Here is a 19,393-nt window from a genome sequence, read left to right on the forward strand (position 1 = left end):
GCGACACTAACATTCACTCACCTCACTCATATTATAGCACTATATTCACGTCTCACTCGCATCTAGGGTCCGAGTCCAATTAGCATATCACAAAGTAAAAACGAGAGCTAGAAAACAGTCTTTAATATCGGGGAGTTCACGTCACACTTCACTAATCACGTCCACGGGTATATCGAATGGCACATGCACCGAATATGAGCGCCGAGGGGCCCGACCCGCCGGCTGGGCTATGGCAAGAGGACGAGGGTTCGCCGACTTCAACCGGGCCGCTACGTCGAGCGCACTCGGAACGTCCTCACGTTCTCGGTTGGAAGAACAAGGAGCGGCCGGATCGACGGCGGCGAAACTCGAGAATACGATCACAGCCGAAGGGACGGACTCCCCGGCGCCGGAAAGTCTTATTTGGTTTAAACGGGTCCATAGTCAGAGAGCGGTTGTCCGGAGCGCGCCGAGGGCGCGGAAGGCGCGGAGGGCGCGGCGAGCGGGCGGGGCGCGGGCGGCGGCGCCGCGCCGGCGGGCGGCGCCAGCGGGGCCAGCGGCGGCGGCGGCGGCGCGGCGCCGGGCGCGCGTCACACGCCGCCCTTGACGAGCGCGCGGTGCGCGCCGCCGCCGCGCCCGCCGCGCCACACGCGCCGCCACGACTCCAGCGTCTTGCCCGACCAGATCCACACGCCCGACGTGATGCCCACGGCCAGCGCCATGAAGTACTTGAGCATCAGCGCCGAGTACAGCGGGCGGTCGCCGCAGCCGGCGCCGCACGCCACGCGCCGCACCCACGACTCGTACCCGCCCGCCTCGTACGCCAGGCAGCCGATCACCACGCCCGCCGGCACCGCGTACAGCACGCTGAACACGCCGATCCGGATCATCAGCTTCTCGAGCTTGTCCGCCTTCGAGCCGGCGCCGATGCCGCCCTGCCGCTTGATCACCGATCGGATGCGGAACAGCGACACGAACCCGGCGAGCAGGAACGTCGCGCCGAGCGCGAAGTACACGACGAGCGGCGCGAGCACGTACTTCTTGAGGTTCTCGGGCGACGAGTTGCCGACGTAGCAGATGCCGGCCACCGGGTCGCCGTCCACGGCGCCCGCCAGCAGCACGGCCACCGTCTTGGCGGCCGGGATCAGCCACGCGGCCAGGTGGTAGTACTGCGCGTGCCCGGCGATCGCCTCGTTGCCCCACTTGAGCCCGGCGGCGAGGAACCACGCGAACGACAGCACGACCCACCAGATGGACGACGCCATGCCGAAGAAGTAGACCAGGATGAAGACGAGCGTGCACGCGCTCGGGCCGTTCGCGAAGGTCTTGAGCAGCGCGCCATCACACGCCACCTCCTCGTGGCCGAGCGCGAGCCGCGTCAGGTAGCCGACGGCGACCATGAAGTAGCACGCGGACAGGTACACGATGGGCCGCTCCGGGTACTTGAACCGCTGCGAGTCGATGAGGAAGGTGGTGAGCGTCATGAGCGTGGAGGCGGCGCACAGGCCGCTCCAGAGCGCGACCCACACGGCGGCGAAGTCCTTTTCCTCCTGCGTGAAGAAGGCGCCGCGGCAGGGCAGCGCGCACGCGGGCAGGCCGGCGGGCCGCGACGCGTTGTGCGCCGGCGCGGCCCGCGCCAGCAGCGGCGGGCGGCAGGCGCAGGCGCAGTCGTCGCCGGCGGCCTCGCCCGGGCTGGCAGACGGGCCGCTTGCGCAGTTTTTTGGATCCTTGCACTTGTCTTTGTGTACCTTGCGCGGCGGCGGGCGCGGCGGCTCGGGCTCGTGCGCCCGCTCGGTCTCCTCCATGCACAGGTTGTCGGGGTCGCCCATGCGCGGCAGCTTCTCGCACGCCATGCGCTCGGGCCACTGGAAGCCGTACTTCTGCATGAGCGGCGCGCAGCCGGCGCGGGCGCGCTCGCACACGCTGCGGCACGCCGGCAGCGGCTTGGCGTAGTCCTCTATGCAGATGGGGGTGTATACCGAGCACAGGAAGAACTTGAGGTCGGCGGAGCACTTGATCTCCACGAGGGGCCAGTACTGATGCACCTGGAAACGAGAGAAAATAAGGTTACACTAAGAAATAACAAAAATGTGAAGTAGGTATTGAACTCTTTAATAAATACTTCAATTAATCTGTCATTTTTATAGAGGTAAATCGCTTCGTCCAGCCTATTGAAAGTGTCACTATGTTACTTTTTTTACTACTACTGTAAAAACACAAAACGGCTCTATTCACCTAGGGAATTCTTTTTATGAGTGAGTTTATGTATGTATGTCTTCACAAAAAAAGGCCAACCCACCTCTAACCCAGCTTCCTCTTGAGTATCATGATCAAGCGCATTGGGGAACGACGTGAGGTTGTACCCGATGCCGCGGCACATCGGTATAGTGATTTCCTCGCAGCGAGGCTGCAGCGCGACTGCGCACGCGCATACAGCCAACAGGACGAGGCACGACCACATGTTGACGGGTTATTGGAGCCGCATCTGGAAATAAAGAGAATTCCAAATTAAATAGATGAAAATAATAATTATTGCTTGTATGGTTGCGAATACAAAAAATAATATTTCAGGACAACGCCTTATCCAAAGTGGCTGCAAATTGTCTTCTGATTACTTATGGGCCTCGTGGATATGACTAGCCCTATTAGGAACCCTATTAAGATGTCATAATTACGATTTTAAGAGTATAATGTTGCTATTTATCTATAATATTTGTAGCCATTTGAATCTAAATTGGACTTTTGTCGAATTTAATTTCCCTGAGGTATTATTATAGGTATACAAGTCTGCCTACCTCTTCGGGGATACAGGCGTGATGCTTTATTAAATGTATTATTCTTTGTCTGTGTCGTGGGTCAAAGTAAGACAAAGAACGTCAAATTAAGACACCGCTCAGGTTTTACGACTAGTGTGTAACAGGAACCGCGGGAATTGCTCAAATTGTCACATCCCTAGTTTATGTCACTCTATTGACTTATACATACTGTAACACGTTTTTTTTACACTTCCCACTTGGCTGTATGGCATACAGGTGTGTGCCTACGCGCCGGGAAAAAGTTATGTTCGTTTGACATTTCGTTTACGCGATGACGATGGCAATTTAGTCCCGTCGCGATTATTTCTTTAAAGTGGTGTATAAGCCACATATATTATGATGAAAGGATGGTGAAGTCTTCTGGTGAGTGTTTTGATGGTTATTATCGTGGAACGTTGGCAATTATGAGCTTCATATGTTCATGACAATGACCTAACCTCACGTTCTTTCTTTCAGTATAAAAACAATGGTTTAGTCCATCGACTAGGGGGAATGCTGTTATAATATCGTCCCACGTGATGTGGTGAGTGTTTTTACCTATAATTCCGCGTCGTAACGGGGTTGACAGAGCTGTAACATGTCATTTTGTTACAGGGGTCAAAGTCCACCGGCAGAGTCCAGTGTTAAAGTTCTACTAGAATGATCAACTGTAAAGACTAACTTCAAAAATCAACTTCAAGGTCTTCCTTCAGGGTCTAGCTCCCCAGCCATGACTACCATTTGTGTTCATTATCTGCTTTTGCCGTCAGGGTCAGTTCCTGCTGCGGTCATTAATGTACATAATTCCAGTTTGGTGTTAAAATCTCTGGATACCATCTAGATATCTCTTCTTCATGATTAATTTAACTTATTATGGATAGTGCCATGCTCTCGAGGTGTTATTCAACTAATACATGGAGTATTTATCCTCAATACATACTCCATGCCTTATGTCAGGACCTGCCGTCCTGACACTTTACTTATCCTCATAGGGATGAAAACTAGTTGTTTAGGAATAATACTAAGTTAAGATATCATGTTATAGTAAAAGATTTGTTTCTTAATTTACATTAGGATGTTTTGTAACCGACTGACTTCATATTGTTTTTATTGTGAAATTGTTGAATCAATTACATCATTGTTAAAAGTGAAATCTTTATTATTTCCAAACCTTGGCTTTGTTTGCAATAGGAGGGGATCTTCTATACGGCGCCCAACATTTTAATCTTATTCTCCCCCTATTCTCTGAGTAAGGTGCCTATTTCCACGCCCTGGGAAACTAATATCTCATTATAAGACAACACCTATAGGGGCAACTCACCCCTCATTAACTGTCTTACAGTAAGCGCCCAACGTTTGGCTCAGAAAAGCAAGGTTGGAAATTAGTAGGTATTTCACTTTCTTTGTTCTTTGTAACATAACCTAGTTATAAGCACATGGTGTAACTTTATAGCAAATAGGGTATGTTTTCTTTTAATAGGTACTCATTTATGACTTTACTTTTCTATTTATAAGTAGGTATGGTTTAAACTTGAAATTTAGCATATCTCCAGTTGTTGTTGCATAGGGACATAGTGATAATTTTATTGACAGGACCATAGTATCTCTCAGATTTCTTTTTCTTATTTTAAGCTGAGTTAGTTTACATAGGGCCATAGTCATATACTTTTAATATCACATAGGACTATAGTGACACAATTTCCTTTTCTAGTAATTTATACAATTATAAACATAGTGACTCAGAGCACATAGAACTTCTTACATAGACATAGTAATAAACTGTGGGTTTTTATCTTATTTTATTTGTTAGTGGTTACATAGGAACATAGTATTCATAAATTTGATACATAGGACCATAGTAGCATGTAGATAAGTACCCTATAGGGGTGTTACTTATAATTTATGTTTTCTTCATTACATTTTGTTAGTACTTAAAGTACTATAACTGTATTCACATACATTAGGGATATAGCCATAGTTCTTCTTCACTTATCTGGTATACTGTTCTTACTTTGTTTACTCAGAATGGCGGAATTCAATGCTAATATTAACTTCTTGTTGAAAGATGAACTTATTCATGAACTTTCTATTCGGAATGTAAAGGTTGACCGGGATAACACTGTTGAGCAATTACGAAAATTATTTCGACAAACTTGTAAACAAGCCCGTCGCGGCAGTATAGTTGTACCATCTGAGGGTTTTGAGTGTGATCTTGATGATGAACATAAAACTTTAACATCAAAAATAAATGAAATCATCTCTTGTTTATCGAGTCCTGACAAATCTCCTTCGGCCCATCAGCGTATTCTAGGCCGTGCTCAGTATTTGCTTTTGCGGTTGTCTCGCATAGAACGTCCGGCCGATGACCTTGAAAAATTGAAAACTTCTTTATTGTTATCATTGGCTAATAATGATATCACTTCCGATTCATCTTCAGATTCCGAGCATGAATTAAACCGTCCGTCGTGTATTAACAAATATAAAACTATTATTTCTCATGAAAAGAAATATAACCTCAACTCGTTGAATTTGAAATTTAAGGGTGATTCCTGTGTTCGCGTTTTCCTGGCTCGTTTGGAGGAGCTGTGTTCGGCACGGAACATTCTTGTTGATGATATTTACACTGGTTTTACTGACTTGGTGGATGGTCCCGCTTTATGCTGGTACCGCGCCAATAAATGTCGTTTTTCTAACTATAGTGAACTGGTTTCTGCTTTGAAATCAGATTTTGATTTACCTGACTACGACTTTCGTCTTCTTGAAGAGATTCGTTCGCGAACACAAGCGAAAGATGAATCCATTGTCATATATTTGTCCATCATACTAGGTATGATGTCTCGTTTGAGTAAAGAGCTTTCTGAGAGCGATAAACTCGACATCATCTTGCGGAATATTCGTCCTGAATATAGTAGGGAAATTCGGATGATTGATGTCACTACCATCCAACAATTACAACAGATAGGTAAACGTTTGGAATTGTCAAAACATAGGATTGACAACTTTATAGAACCAAATTTCTCTAAAAATTCCGTAGCTCCGGATTTCAACTTTAAATGCAAACCTAAATCCTCTAGGGATTTTTCTAAAAATATTCCTGTCGCTTCTGTTATTCGTTCTTCGACTTGCTTTCGCTGTGGTGGAACGAATCATTCCACTAATCGGTGTAATGCATCTAAGGAAGTAGTTTGTTTTAAATGTGGTAAGAAGGGGGTAAAGGCTCCTCTTTGCCCAAATTGTAATTCTCATTCTAATTCAAAAAACTAGATTGCTTAGTCTCTCTGGGATCTGAATCCTGCAGGGAGGCGATTTTTAATCCTAATTCTAAAGACTTTCGCCCTTATTTAACTGTTAAAGTCTATGGTATTAAAATTTCTGGTTTACTCGACTGTGGAGCCGCTGGTTCTATTTTAGGAAACAATGCTCATAAATTCTTTAAAAATCTTGGTATCCCATTGTGTAATTTAAAGTCCCCTGTATTTTTGAAAGTGGCGAGTGGTCACGAATACATGTGCCAATTTTACATGGATATTCCTATTGAATATAACAATGAGGTTAAGCTCATTCAATTTTACATTCAACCTGAAATCAAACTTCCATTACATTTCGGAATTAATTTCTGGAAATCATTTAACTTAGCCCCAGAAGTTCTGGCGTGTCTACCTGCAATAGAGCCTGTTGATTTATACAATGTAGCAAGTGTCCAAGAAAATGGATTGCGCAATTTAGATTCTCTTTCGGATTTTCAAAAACAAGAAATTGATAACGTTAAACAACTTTTCTCTAATATTGATTCAGAGTTAGTCGGCCTTGGTCGTACTCATTTAATAGAACATGTTATAGAAACAGGTGATGCGAAATCCATAAAACAAAAATATTATCGTATTAGTCCTGAAAAACTGAAACTTCTAGACGGCGAGTTAAACCGAATGCTCCAACAGGATATTGTTGAACCATCTTTCTCTCCTTGGAATTCTCCAGTAACCATGGTACCTAAAGCCAATGGTGATATTCGTCTGTGTTTAGATAGTAGAAGATTAAATTCAGTGTCAAAACCTGATGCCTATCCCCTGCCATATATTAATTATATTATGGATAATCTTCGCGATGCTAAATACTTAACTTCTCTTGACTTGAGTGCTGCGTATCATCAGATTCCTCTCTCTACTTCTTCGAAAGAGAAAACTGCTTTCACGGTTCCTGGCCGTGGGCTATTTCTTTACAAGGTCATGTGTTTTGGTCTTGTAGGAGCCTCCGCTACTATGCAAAGGCTAATGGATAATCTTTTCTCCTCTCAATTTGATAACAAAGTGTTTTGTTTCATTGACGACATCATTATCTGTACCAGTTCTTTTGAAGAACACGTGAAAATTCTAAAAGCGGTCTATGAAAAACTAAGATTCGCTAATCTCACTATTAACATGAAAAAGTCATTTTTCTGCCGATCTGAACTTAAATATCTCGGTTTCGTAGTTGATCGATATGGTCTTAGGACCGATCCTTCTAAAGTAGAGGTTATTGCAAATTTTCCAACGCCAACTGACGCGAAGTCAGTTAAACGTTTCTTGGGAATGGCGGGTTGGTACCGTCGTTTTATCCAAAATTTCTCTCATGTTGCTAGACCTTTGTCTCGACTTACTAGTAAAAAGGTACCTTTCACATGGTCTCCGGAAGCTGAAGAAGCTTTCACCCAACTTAAATCTGCTCTTATCTCGTCACCTATTCTACAATGTCCTGATTTCTCTCAGCCATTTTACATCCATACGGATGCTTCCTCGTTTGCTATTGGTGCTGTTTTAACTCAAAGGGTCGATGGTATTGATCACCCTATCGCTTATTGTAGCAGAACATTAAACGCCCAAGAAATCAATTACTCAGCGACAGAAAGAGAACTGTTAGCTGTGATCTATTCTCTGGAGTTATACCGTCCTTATGTTGAGGGTAGCAAATGTTATATTATAACCGATCATGCCTCGTTGCAATGGTTTCAGAATCTTAGTAATCCGAGTGGTCGTCTAAATAGATGGGCATGTCGTTTGAGTCAGTTCGATTTTGATATAATTCACAGGAAAGGTAAAGAACATGTGATACCTGATGCTTTATCTAGAATCAAGATTGGCTCAATTGAGATTGATCCCTACACTATTTCTGATCCTTGGTATATTGAAGTCTTTAACGGTTGTACTAAAAATCCTCGTCGTTATCCTAATTTCTCGGTAGTAAATGGTAAACTATGTCGTTTATCTAAAAATAAATATCATCTTATTTCTCAACACGATTGGAAAATCGTAGTTCCCCGTGAAAAATATGTAGAAGTTCTTCGAAAATATCATGATGAGCCTTCTTCCGGTCATTTCGGTGTGGCTAAGACCCACAAGAAAATTTCTTCCATATATTTCTGGCCTTCTTTATTTAAAGATGTAAAATCATATGTTGACAATTGTGAGGTATGTCGTTCATACAAGCCGGTCAATACTGCTAGGCCTGGTCTGATGGGTAATCCCCGTCAAGTTACTAAACCTTGGGAGGCTATATCATGCGATATATTAGGTCCTTTCCCTTCTTCTTATTCTCGCAATCAATACTTATTCGTGGTCTCTGATTATTTCAGTAAGTATGTTCTTTTATTCCCTTTGCGTAGTGCAACTTCTAAGGCCATTGTGAAATGTCTTGAGAAACATGTTTTTCTAGTCCATGGCGTATGTCGTATTCTGTATACCGACAACGGTCCTCAATTCACTTCTAAAGAATTTAGAGATTCTTTAACTTCTTTCGGAGTACCTCATATTTTCTATAATCCTCGATACCATCCTCAGTGTAATCAAACTGAACGCGTGAATCGTGATATTGTTCGTGCCATTGCTTCCCTCGTGCGTTCTGATCATCGTAAATGGGATCAGAACATTCAGGAAATCCGGTGTGCGCTCAATACTTCGGTCCACGAAAGTACAAAATATACTGCCTTTTATCTAAATCATGGTAGAGAGATGGTCATCGATGGTGCTACTTATACACAAGATTCTTCACCTTGTGATGGGTCTACCATAGTAGTAGATACCCAAACTTTTGCTTCTCGGTTGCCTCGTATGGCTGAAGTCTTCAAAAAAGTTGAATGTCACCTTAAAAAGGCATATCAACACAATGTAAAATATTATAATCTTAGGAAGCGTCCTTTGGAATTGCGGGAAGGTCAAATTATTTATAAAAGATGTTTTCCTTTGTCCAGCGCTCCCAAGCACTTTTCTGCTAAACTAGCCCCTAAGTTTGAAAAATGTGTAGTGCATAAAAAGCTAGGGAATGTAGTTTATTCATTGAAAACCTTAGAAGGTAAACCTTTGGGTTCCTTCCACATTAAAGATCTTGTTGTTCGAGGTCCTAGTGAGGAAGTTTAGGTCTTCTCTCACTTTCCAAGGGTGTGTTCTAAGGACATTACCTGTTAAGTGGTCATCCCTATAGGAAGATGATCCATTTGAAGAGGTTTCCCTCGTTCGAGTAATATCCGTAGGCTTTGTTTATGCATTTGGTGTGTGTTTGATTGTCACCCAAATGACGCCAAGGATATTCACTCTTATATAAAAAGAAAATAGATTAAGTTTTTTTTAGTACTTAAGTAGTTTTTACTTGGTATAAGTCTAGTGTCATGGCCATGACTAAGTATAACGTATGCATAAGGTTTAATCTGTTATTTTAAATTTAAAAGTTAGGTAGGTTTTTCTTTAACTTGACCATGTTCAAGATGTTTGTATGTTGATGTAAGGTTAAGCAGTGTTAGATTTAATTCTTTGAGTTGTCGTCTGACACCACCAGGGTGTCTCTTTGATTTGATTCAACATAGGTTGCCTATGTGCAATGTGTTTTCTTGGGAGAATCCCAAATTTTAACTCAAGTAAGCACAAGGCTAGTGCGGAATGTACTAATCCTTTTCCCCTTGGGCTACATGAGATGTGTTTTCAAGTTTGATACATGGTGATCATGTTTGTTTCTTTCCATTCTTTTACCTTTGTAAGGTAAATGTACGTTCATAACAAGTTAACTCATCAGGAGTCGCTCGTTATTTCTCTTTCGTTACTAGAGTGTAGCGAAAAATTTTATTTAAAAATTTAAAATTTTTAAATAAAATTTTTCTTCCTCAACTAAAACGGAACTGTAACACGTTTTTTTTACACTTCCCACTTGGCTGTATGGCATACAGGTGTGTGCCTACGCGCCGGGAAAAAGTTATGTTCGTTTGACATTTCGTTTACGCGATGACGATGGCAATTTAGTCCCGTCGCGATTATTTCTTTAAAGTGGTGTATAAGCCACATATATTATGATGAAAGGATGGTGAAGTCTTCTGGTGAGTGTTTTGATGGTTATTATCGTGGAACGTTGGCAATTATGAGCTTCATATGTTCATGACAATGACCTAACCTCACGTTCTTTCTTTCAGTATAAAAACAATGGTTTAGTCCATCGACTAGGGGGAATGCTGTTATAATATCGTCCCACGTGATGTGGTGAGTGTTTTTACCTATAATTCCGCGTCGTAACGGGGTTGACAGAGCTGTAACATGTCATTTTGTTACAGGGGTCAAAGTCCACCGGCAGAGTCCAGTGTTAAAGTTCTACTAGAATGATCAACTGTAAAGACTAACTTCAAAAATCAACTTCAAGGTCTTCCTTCAGGGTCTAGCTCCCCAGCCATGACTACCATTTGTGTTCATTATCTGCTTTTGCCGTCAGGGTCAGTTCCTGCTGCGGTCATTAATGTACATAATTCCAGTTTGGTGTTAAAATCTCTGGATACCATCTAGATATCTCTTCTTCATGATTAATTTAACTTATTATGGATAGTGCCATGCTCTCGAGGTGTTATTCAACTAATACATGGAGTATTTATCCTCAATACATACTCCATGCCTTATGTCAGGACCTGCCGTCCTGACACTTTACTTATCCTCATAGGGATGAAAACTAGTTGTTTAGGAATAATACTAAGTTAAGATATCATGTTATAGTAAAAGATTTGTTTCTTAATTTACATTAGGATGTTTTGTAACCGACTGACTTCATATTGTTTTTATTGTGAAATTGTTGAATCAATTACATCATTGTTAAAAGTGAAATCTTTATTATTTCCAAACCTTGGCTTTGTTTGCAATAGGAGGGGATCTTCTATACGGCGCCCAACATTTTAATCTTATTCTCCCCCTATTCTCTGAGTTAGGTGCCTATTTCCACGCCCTGGGAAACTAATATCTCATTATAAGACAACCTCTATAGGGGAACTCACCCCACACATTTACTGTCTTACAATACATAACACATACATAAACAGCCTATACACGTCCCACTGCTGGGCACAGGCCCAATGCGAGTTGGTGGAGGAGTTTTTTACGGCTAATAGCTGGGACCAACGGCTTAACGTGCCCTCCGAAGCACGACAACTTTTTCGGACAATCAGGTGATTCAAGCTTGAAAAGTCCTTACCAAACAAAGGACAGTCTCACAAAGTGATTTCGACAATGTCCCCATCGGGAATCGAACCCGGATCTCCAGATCGTGAGCCTAACGCTCTAACCACTAGACCACGGAGGCTGTTGTGACGGTGACTCTCCGCCCCCCCCTCTGGTTCTTACTTTAGTCCTAAATAACCGTAAGGCGGTAACTATTAAGAGGGAGAGCGCGCATATGTCTGTCTCAACTGACGTTTTTGTATGCTTAAAGTACGCGTAGAAACAATACAAACAGTCTACCGGTTGCATCTAATCTTATCAGTTTCATTACGTAGCATAGAAATTCGATGAATAAGTCTCTTTTATCTCTGACGATTTGTACTATGTCGATTTTATGTGTACATATATTATTGTAGTAAGATTTCATGTACTTCAATCTACAATCGTCCTCGCGTCTTAATAATAATTCTCCAAATAAATGGTTTACATTTGTGTACAACAGTTTTTACGTAACAATAGCTCACGACCATGTATCAATTGGGATAGTCAGAGATACATCCATGGCAAGATGAACTAAGTACCCACACAGGAGCGGATCCAGCTTTTACGTCAGAGAGAGAGAGAGATAACAATGCAGTGGCCACCCATGACCTAACCAGTCCGCCCATATACAGTCATGAGCAATATAATGTACCCACTTTAGGATTCTGTCGCACTAACATATTTGACATTTAGTGAGACTTACAGTTCAATTTGTCAAAAAAGTTAATGTGACATGGTACCAAAGTGTATACATATTAATGCTCGTGACCGTACCCACACCTCATCGAGCTTTCCGTTAGACCTACGTGATAGGTGGTCAGCCGTAATACCGTCTGTATTATGTTAAGGCTTTAAAACTTTTGCTATAGGTAACCTTTTGTATAGGTAAAGTTTTCGCAAACACTATAGTTTGTGTATGCCTCCGCTGTTAATATTTATTATTATACCGTTTCGGTCTTGTTTTGTTTTTAATAATATTTTTTTTTTCTATTTATTTTTTATATGTTATTGCACTAAGTAATTGTAAGCGGATTATAGCGCCGAGACAAACCCGTGAGGGGTTTAGCGGTGTTATTTTATTGTTTTGTAAATTTTTCGTTGTATTCAATTATAATAATAAAAAAAAACCTTGTCGACTACCTAGATTACAATGACCTAGAAAGTAGTTTCCAGGCGGCAGATCATTGAATTAGCATAATGTTTGAAATCCGCTGACGACGTGGCAGCTACGAGAGATTTATGAGAATAACAAGACAGTCCCTGCGGCGTGAGTTACATATCGCGCACGACGAGGCTTATGTCGCGGGATTTGACGAGTAAAAAATGAAAAACCTTTATTTTTAGTGTACGATTATCATAGGCTACTTTGTCAGAGTAAAGACTTAGTAATCTTACCGTAAATAGTGATATTGTTATTCAAGGATGTCAAAAGTCCCGTAGACATGCTTCTATTTTCTTAAATGTCCCTCGGCAGTCATCGCATTTCCGTATATCAACGAATGCTAATTTCCATGTTCATTAGTTAATTTATACGTAATTATCGTGAATCAGATTTTGAATTCAGAATATTGTAGTTTTTTTACGTGGGAATATAAACAGAGAGAATATTGCGTCAATTGGTCAGTCCGAATTGTCGCACCTTTGTGGATAGCGTAACTCATGCGCCGGGGGCAAGACAGGTAGTAGAATATAGATGAGCCATTTCAACTCTCGACGTTTGAGGGAGAATATTCAGAAACATTGACTATGATGGATGACATAACGACAGGTGGGTGGAATGTGACGCGAGAGAAAACAAACTCGCTTTTTCGGCATAGCTAGATTATTTATATCTTCACACTGAACGAACTGTTTCTAACTTCACAATATTAAGTACGATATTATATTATTTTCACCTTTATACACAATAGGAATCTTGAATACGTGAAATATTTTATGCGGTTTCTTTCGGTGAACATAGCATAACATAACAAATACTTTATTGCACAAACAGGAAAAAACAAAATACAAAACAAAAGAGAAATAAAATGAGTACAAAAAAAATATTAATCGATGAAAAGAAAGTTTATTATTTTACAATCTCACAAACCATCAGACACAAAGAAATCATTTACACTGAAATATACAAATAAAAAAATACCAAAAAAGAAACACTAACTGTATGTACTCAGTATAATATTTATCAAAACCTCGTAAGTGCCTTTTTGAAAAAAATAACATTTGGATGTAATTTTGTTTAATAAAACCTCGCAAAAGACACGACAGTTTCAATCACGGAATGGAAGAAAGAGGTTGGAAGGGCCAAGTGAGCGCAAAACGCGCGCCATACAATTTTTTATGAGCAAATAGTTCATACTTTAGCTTTGCACTCCATTCTAAAATATATTAAAAGATCGTCTTGTGTACCATAACCTGTCATGCACTCAAGACTATCATGCAAGGAGATCCCTCCCTATCACAGGAAAGCTAAAAACCTTAGTATGATCGGCTATTTATCATAAAATTACTTTTGTATGCACACATAAAATATACATTGCCGGTAAAGTGGCTATGGAATTTGAGAAGCAGTGGAGCTATCGTAGTTATCTGATCGCAGGAGTAGTAGTAAAAGAGAGTCGGGTTGAACCGGCGACAGTGGTTCTCATACAAAATGCGCGTTAGGGCCTTTCCAACCTCTTCTATTCCGGGGTTTCAATCCAGGTAAAAGTGGTGTCAATTTTTACTAGAATTGAAATCAATCGAGGTTTTGTTGAAGAAAATCACATCAGATATTCAAAAAGTTCATGTGGATATCATATGTTATAAGACGACATCACAACGCGATGTAAAGTTATATCGACATAATTTGCATGGGGTAACGTAACCCGAGTAGGCGAGTACACTAACGAGCGAATTATCACACGCATTCAGCCATTCAGGATGAGATTACGTCTTTGGATTCTGTTATAGACATGTCTTCCGCTATAAGGAATAGTGTTGCATGTCGTGATTAAAATTGTTGGGTATTTTCAGAGATATGAAGCTAGCCGCAATCCGTCGTCACATACCTATCAAAAGCGACTAAAAGTTACCTTTTGGCAACTTTGCTTACTTCAATAGGTGTTTAGGGGCGGAAGATTTGTCCGAGAAAATTCTGATGAAAATATTTTAGATTTGTCAAAAATAAAAATGTCCGTTAGTTTATGCATCTTCTTCTATCGTGTGGGTTGTGATCTATCAACTCTGGTGTCAGGGTTATTATTGAGCCGCCATAGGCCCCTGACATGACTCATGTAACGACTACGTACTTACATCAGTAAGGAAGTAATAACCGGGACCAACGGCTTAACGTGCCTTCCGACGCACGGATCATCTTACTTTTTGTACAATCAGGTGATCAGCCTTTCCTAACCAAACTAGGGAACAGAAAGTGATTTTTGTGATTTGTTCCCACCGGGAATTGAACCCGGAACCTCTGGATCGTGAGCACATCGCTCAACTACTGGACCACAGAGGCCGTCGTTATGCATTATAAATTAAGATGATTTTGTTCCCGTACTATCGTAAGAAGTAACATCAAATACGTGGAGTTGTTGTTATTGTGTCTTGTAGTAAGTGGTCGTTACATGAGTCATGTCAGGGGCCTATGGCGGCTCAATAATAACCCTGACACCAGGGTTGTTGAGGTTGGTAATTCAGCTCACAACCCACACGATAGAAGAAGAATAGTCTTGTGTATAGTCGATAATGATGGTAAATAAACTATTTCCGTTTCCTACACGACTGACAATAGCAAGTTATAAAGTTTACGGCGCAAGGTCGCAGCTCAATGGCGTTATCAGAGTATTATCATTTATCAGTTATCATACAATTATTATACGCGTCGCTACTGTTGTGCTATTGCTGATAATATTATGATAAAGATACCAAAGGGAATGTTGATAACAATGTGCAGATAAAAGGTTAACGGGTTTAGAAGTTATTGGGCCAATGGATGTTGTGATAATGTTTGTGTTGTAAATGATTGAATGAATGGGTAGATAAATAAAGTCTAAGCCCATACACACTTTTTACGGCCGCTGTTAAATCGACACATCATGTGATGAGTATATTATTGCTTAAAAACTTCAAAAAGAAACAACTTGCAGCTATGCCTATATATGTATGTTTTACACAGATGCGCTTGTACGAAACGTCAATGTGTGGTGTCTGTGTAAATCGAGGTTGTTTTTATGAAGTGTCCGGAATGTGTCTCACTAGACAAAATAATGACTAATAAGTAGATAGCCAAGCTTTATTCTATTGTAAACATGTGTTTATCAATTAGTTATCTTAGAAAATATCTTGGTTCGCACGAAATTATTAAAAATACTGATACAACTAACAAGTAATACTTATTATACGATTATAATCTGTTATATTATTACTACTACTAATATCCTAATGAATCTTCTAACTCTTCTATTGTGTGGGTTGTGAGGTGGATTACCATCCTCATCCACCCTGGTGTCATGGTTACTATTGACATGACACGTAACGAATACGTACTTACATCAGTAAGTAGTAACCGGGACCAAGTTAACATGCCTTCCGAAGCACGGATCATCTTACTTCCGGGCAATCAGGTGATCAGCCTGTATGTCCCCACCGGGAATCGAACCCGGGGCCTCCGGATTTGAGCCTAACGCTCAACCACTGGACCACGGAGGGCGTCGTATCCTAATGAATATAACATACACTAAGAACATGTATTACGCATAAGGTTAACCCATTAGGCAGTAGGCGCATTTGTTCAATAGCTCATTATAATAAATTCAAGGCCCAATCCAATACTTGAATACTAAACTAATTACAATAGTAATGTATTGTATACAATGCATAGATAATAAAACAATATATCAAAGTTATAATTGCGAGGATATGAAGGTTTTAGCGTTTAATAAGAATATAGCGCTATGAATATGTTAATTTTCATCTGGTTAATTCTTCCCTCATGTGGTTTGTCGAGGTAGGTGACCAACCTCAACAACCCTGGTGTCATATTGAGGAACATCATTAGCAAGTACGGTTACTGCTTGCTAATGATGCATCTTCTTCTATCGTGTGGGTTGTGAGGTGGACCAACCCCATCAGCCCTGGTGTCAGGGTTATTATTGAGCCGCCATAGGCCCCTGACATGACTCATGTAACGACTACGTTCTTACATCATTAAGGAAGCAATAACCGGGACCCACGGCTTAACGTGTCTTCCGAAATACGGATCATCTTACTTTCGGATGATTGGGTGATCAGCCTGTAATGTCCTATTAGCAATCTGGTTCACTAAAGGTTATGAGAAAGCCTGACTATCATATAGCACAGCGATAAATCTCCCTTCGTGCATATCCAACATACTTAATGCCCCGCGTGGAATTCCAGAACAGAAAACGTACCCGGCAAAGTTCCCGTCGCGCGACTCACCGCGCAGGCGCAGGTTCGACGACCGAACGATTTAGTTTGCTTTAAGTTAAATAGTTGTATTTATTTTCGTCCGAACATGTGCCTTAGTAAATATAGCCCGATGATTAGCCGAATGGACAGCGATTAACTCGCAGACAACCACATAAATCCCCGAGTTACTGCCTAAAGTGTACGCGCCTCGGTGATGCACAATCAACTAAACATAATGCGGGTATAATGTTGGACATGAATTTTAACAATGCCAAGACAACGGTCTGGAGTTTCGCCAAGTGGAGAATAAATGTGTAATGGAGTTGGATAAAGATGGTTATAGCAGTCTAGACGATATGCGACGTCGCTGTGTAACGTATGCACAACATTTCTTACTTGTGTCGACGGAATTCTTCGTAGGATTTAGTACTCATAAAAGGCAGTCATGTTTATGTGCAGTTTAGAAAGCCTCAGCTTTCGTTTTACGCATCTTTTGCGTGGCATATTTCTCAAGTTTATTTATTGTGGACTATTGAAGACTATAGAGAACCGGAGAGGAAATATGATTGCCCACCTAATACGACACGATTCATTTATAACAAACATTATAGAAGGAAAAATTGAAGGGAAGAGAGGAAGGGGTAGACCTAGGATAACATTTATGAAACAAATAAAAGAGAAGGTGCAGGTCGTGTCGTATCGGGAGGTGAAGGTTTTGGCGGGAAGAAGAGAGGAATGGCGGTTACTCCACCGACAAGAGCGCAGCTCTTAAATAGAGAGAGAGAGAGAGAGATTTATTGTGGATTCATTTATTCAAATGCCTACCGTGCTATTAAGAGTAACATAATAACAACAAACAACATAACATAGCATCAAGCCTGTCTCCCCAAAAAGGTTAGGCAGAGGTGTATAGTATATACACCTACTCCTCGCCAGCAATCTTTAAACGAAACATGTGTTTAGGTAATTGATTAATACTAAACGAAGTTTTCAATATAATTTAAACAGTCTATCAAAGGTCTTCATTCCGCTACCTTTCCAAATAAATTTTCTAACCACATTTCCAATCTGTTCCCGTGTCTAATCTGTGTCGCTTACCGGCGCGTCCCGGCGTCGCTCGTCGGTTGCCAGACTTAATGTGCTTTTAACGACACGCGATATCGACACGTGGCACACAAACAGACGTGCTAGAATTACATTACTGTTGCTTTTGATAGCGGTTGCCCTGTTAATTACACTGTAAAGTTTCACATTGTGTAATAATAGTTGGGATTGTGTAAACTTCAGGGTTTAGTTGATTTACACGATTATGAGTGGCGGAGTTGAATTTTCAGTTTCTAACGCTTCGTGGATTGCAATTGTTCAGTGTTCTTCGTGAATGTTAGCCTTCTTTTTCTATCGTGTGGGTTGTGAGGTGAATTACCAACCTCGTCAACCGAGGTGTCAGGGTTATTATTGAGCCGCCAAAGGCCCCTGACATGGCTCATGTAACGATTACTCACTTACATCAATAAGTAAGTAGTAACCGGGACCAACGGCTTAACGTGCATTCCGAAGCACGGATCATCTTACTTTGTGGAGGTTAGCCGCTTAATAAAAATACTTTTAGGTTTGAGTTAGAATGTTTTGAATTGTGTCGTTTGTTTCTTAGGCAACTTATAAGTAGAAATGGAACTCACTTTGTTATGTAAACAAGTTCAAGTTATTAAAGCTTCATACTGCTATATGTTTTTCCATATTAGTTTATGAAAACAAATCGACGTATCAGGCAATATTTAACCATAGTATTAGCACAGTAAAATCCTTTGACTTGCCCCGGGCGGTCGCCAGGATCTGTGTACATAGTGTGCACAGTGCTAATCGTAAACCGCCAGTTTCCTGGTAAACGCGAGTCTTGTAATAGTCATTGGTGATGGTGTGGGCGCAGGCGCAGCGGAGGTGAAGCTGTGGTATGTGGAACGTAGGGTTTGGAAGGTTAAGACATGTTAGTGCTGACAAGGTAAAAGTTATGTACTTGCGCGAAATACAATTTGGGTTTTGTGCATCGTGTGTATTTATTTTCTGAAGCGCATGAGTTACCATGTTCGATGTTCTTGTAGTGCTGTGTGTCCGTTGTCGGATTTGATTTTTGTTAACAAAATCTTCCAATAGATAAGCTACTTTCAATCCAGGTTTAAATTTGTGGTCCCAATTTTTACCCGGATAGAAATTATAATTGAAATAGAGGTTTTGTTGAAGAAAGTCACATCAGAATGTCATTTTTTTAAAAGGCGTTTACGCGGTTTTCGGTATAAGACGACGATTTGGAGTCTTTGTGACGTCATCAGTTTTATATAAGTTAGGAATGTTAATTTTTCAAATGATTTCGATTTTCAAATGAATTCGATTTTCAATCTGGCATTTGGTACTCGCGCGCTCTCAGTGGCACCGTACCAATCAGATGGCTAGTTCACTCCGGTTCAGTGGAAGCGATGGCGGTGGTACGGCGAAGGGCCGGCGCAGGCGCATTATGGCCCGAACGTGTTCCCGCGTCGATTCCCGCGCACTTTTGTTCACGTTCAGCGATTGAGTTGTTCGAAACGGTCCACTTTATAGGTTCCGAGATCGTAGCTAAAGGTGGCTAGCTAGCACCTGCTGATGTTGTTAGTGTTCGAGATTGTACTTTGGGTTTATTTTTACCCGACGGCGGCGAAGCAAAAAGGAGGGGTATTTCTAATTTCATTACGGGGTTTT

At 41.5% G+C, this 19,393-nt stretch overlaps 2 protein-coding genes across 4 annotated transcripts in view; one reads left to right on the forward strand and one right to left on the reverse strand.

Annotated features, from left to right (window-relative positions):
* Positions 1–569: 569 nt before the first annotated feature.
* The window catches only part of LOC126372753 (frizzled-2), a 41,399-nt gene continuing 22,575 nt past the window's right edge, over positions 570–19,393 (reverse strand). The window contains exons 2-3 of the mRNA XM_050018623.1: positions 2,279–2,464; positions 570–2,024 (exon numbers count right to left, since the gene is read on the reverse strand). Of these exons, the coding sequence (XP_049874580.1) occupies positions 570–2,024; positions 2,279–2,440 (1,617 nt within the window). The 5' untranslated portion in view covers positions 2,441–2,464. The remainder of the gene's footprint in view (positions 2,025–2,278; positions 2,465–19,393) is intronic.
* On the forward strand, positions 2,969–6,444 carry LOC126372767 (uncharacterized). Of its 3 annotated transcripts, XM_050018645.1 has the most exons (3): positions 2,969–3,158; positions 3,252–3,318; positions 3,390–6,444. In XM_050018645.1, the coding sequence occupies exon 3, from the start codon at positions 4,800–4,802 to the stop codon at positions 6,036–6,038; it is 1,239 nt and encodes a 412-aa protein (XP_049874602.1). In that variant the 5' UTR covers positions 2,969–3,158; positions 3,252–3,318; positions 3,390–4,799; the 3' UTR covers positions 6,039–6,444. The 3 variants fall into 3 exon arrangements, with proteins under 3 accessions (XP_049874602.1, XP_049874601.1, XP_049874600.1); XM_050018644.1 differs by having other exon boundaries at positions 2,969–3,318; XM_050018643.1 differs by having other exon boundaries at positions 3,252–6,444.

Source organism: Pectinophora gossypiella, chromosome 14 (genome assembly GCF_024362695.1).
Source record: "Pectinophora gossypiella chromosome 14, ilPecGoss1.1, whole genome shotgun sequence".
In the NCBI taxonomy this organism is placed as follows: domain Eukaryota; kingdom Metazoa; phylum Arthropoda; class Insecta; order Lepidoptera; family Gelechiidae; genus Pectinophora; species Pectinophora gossypiella.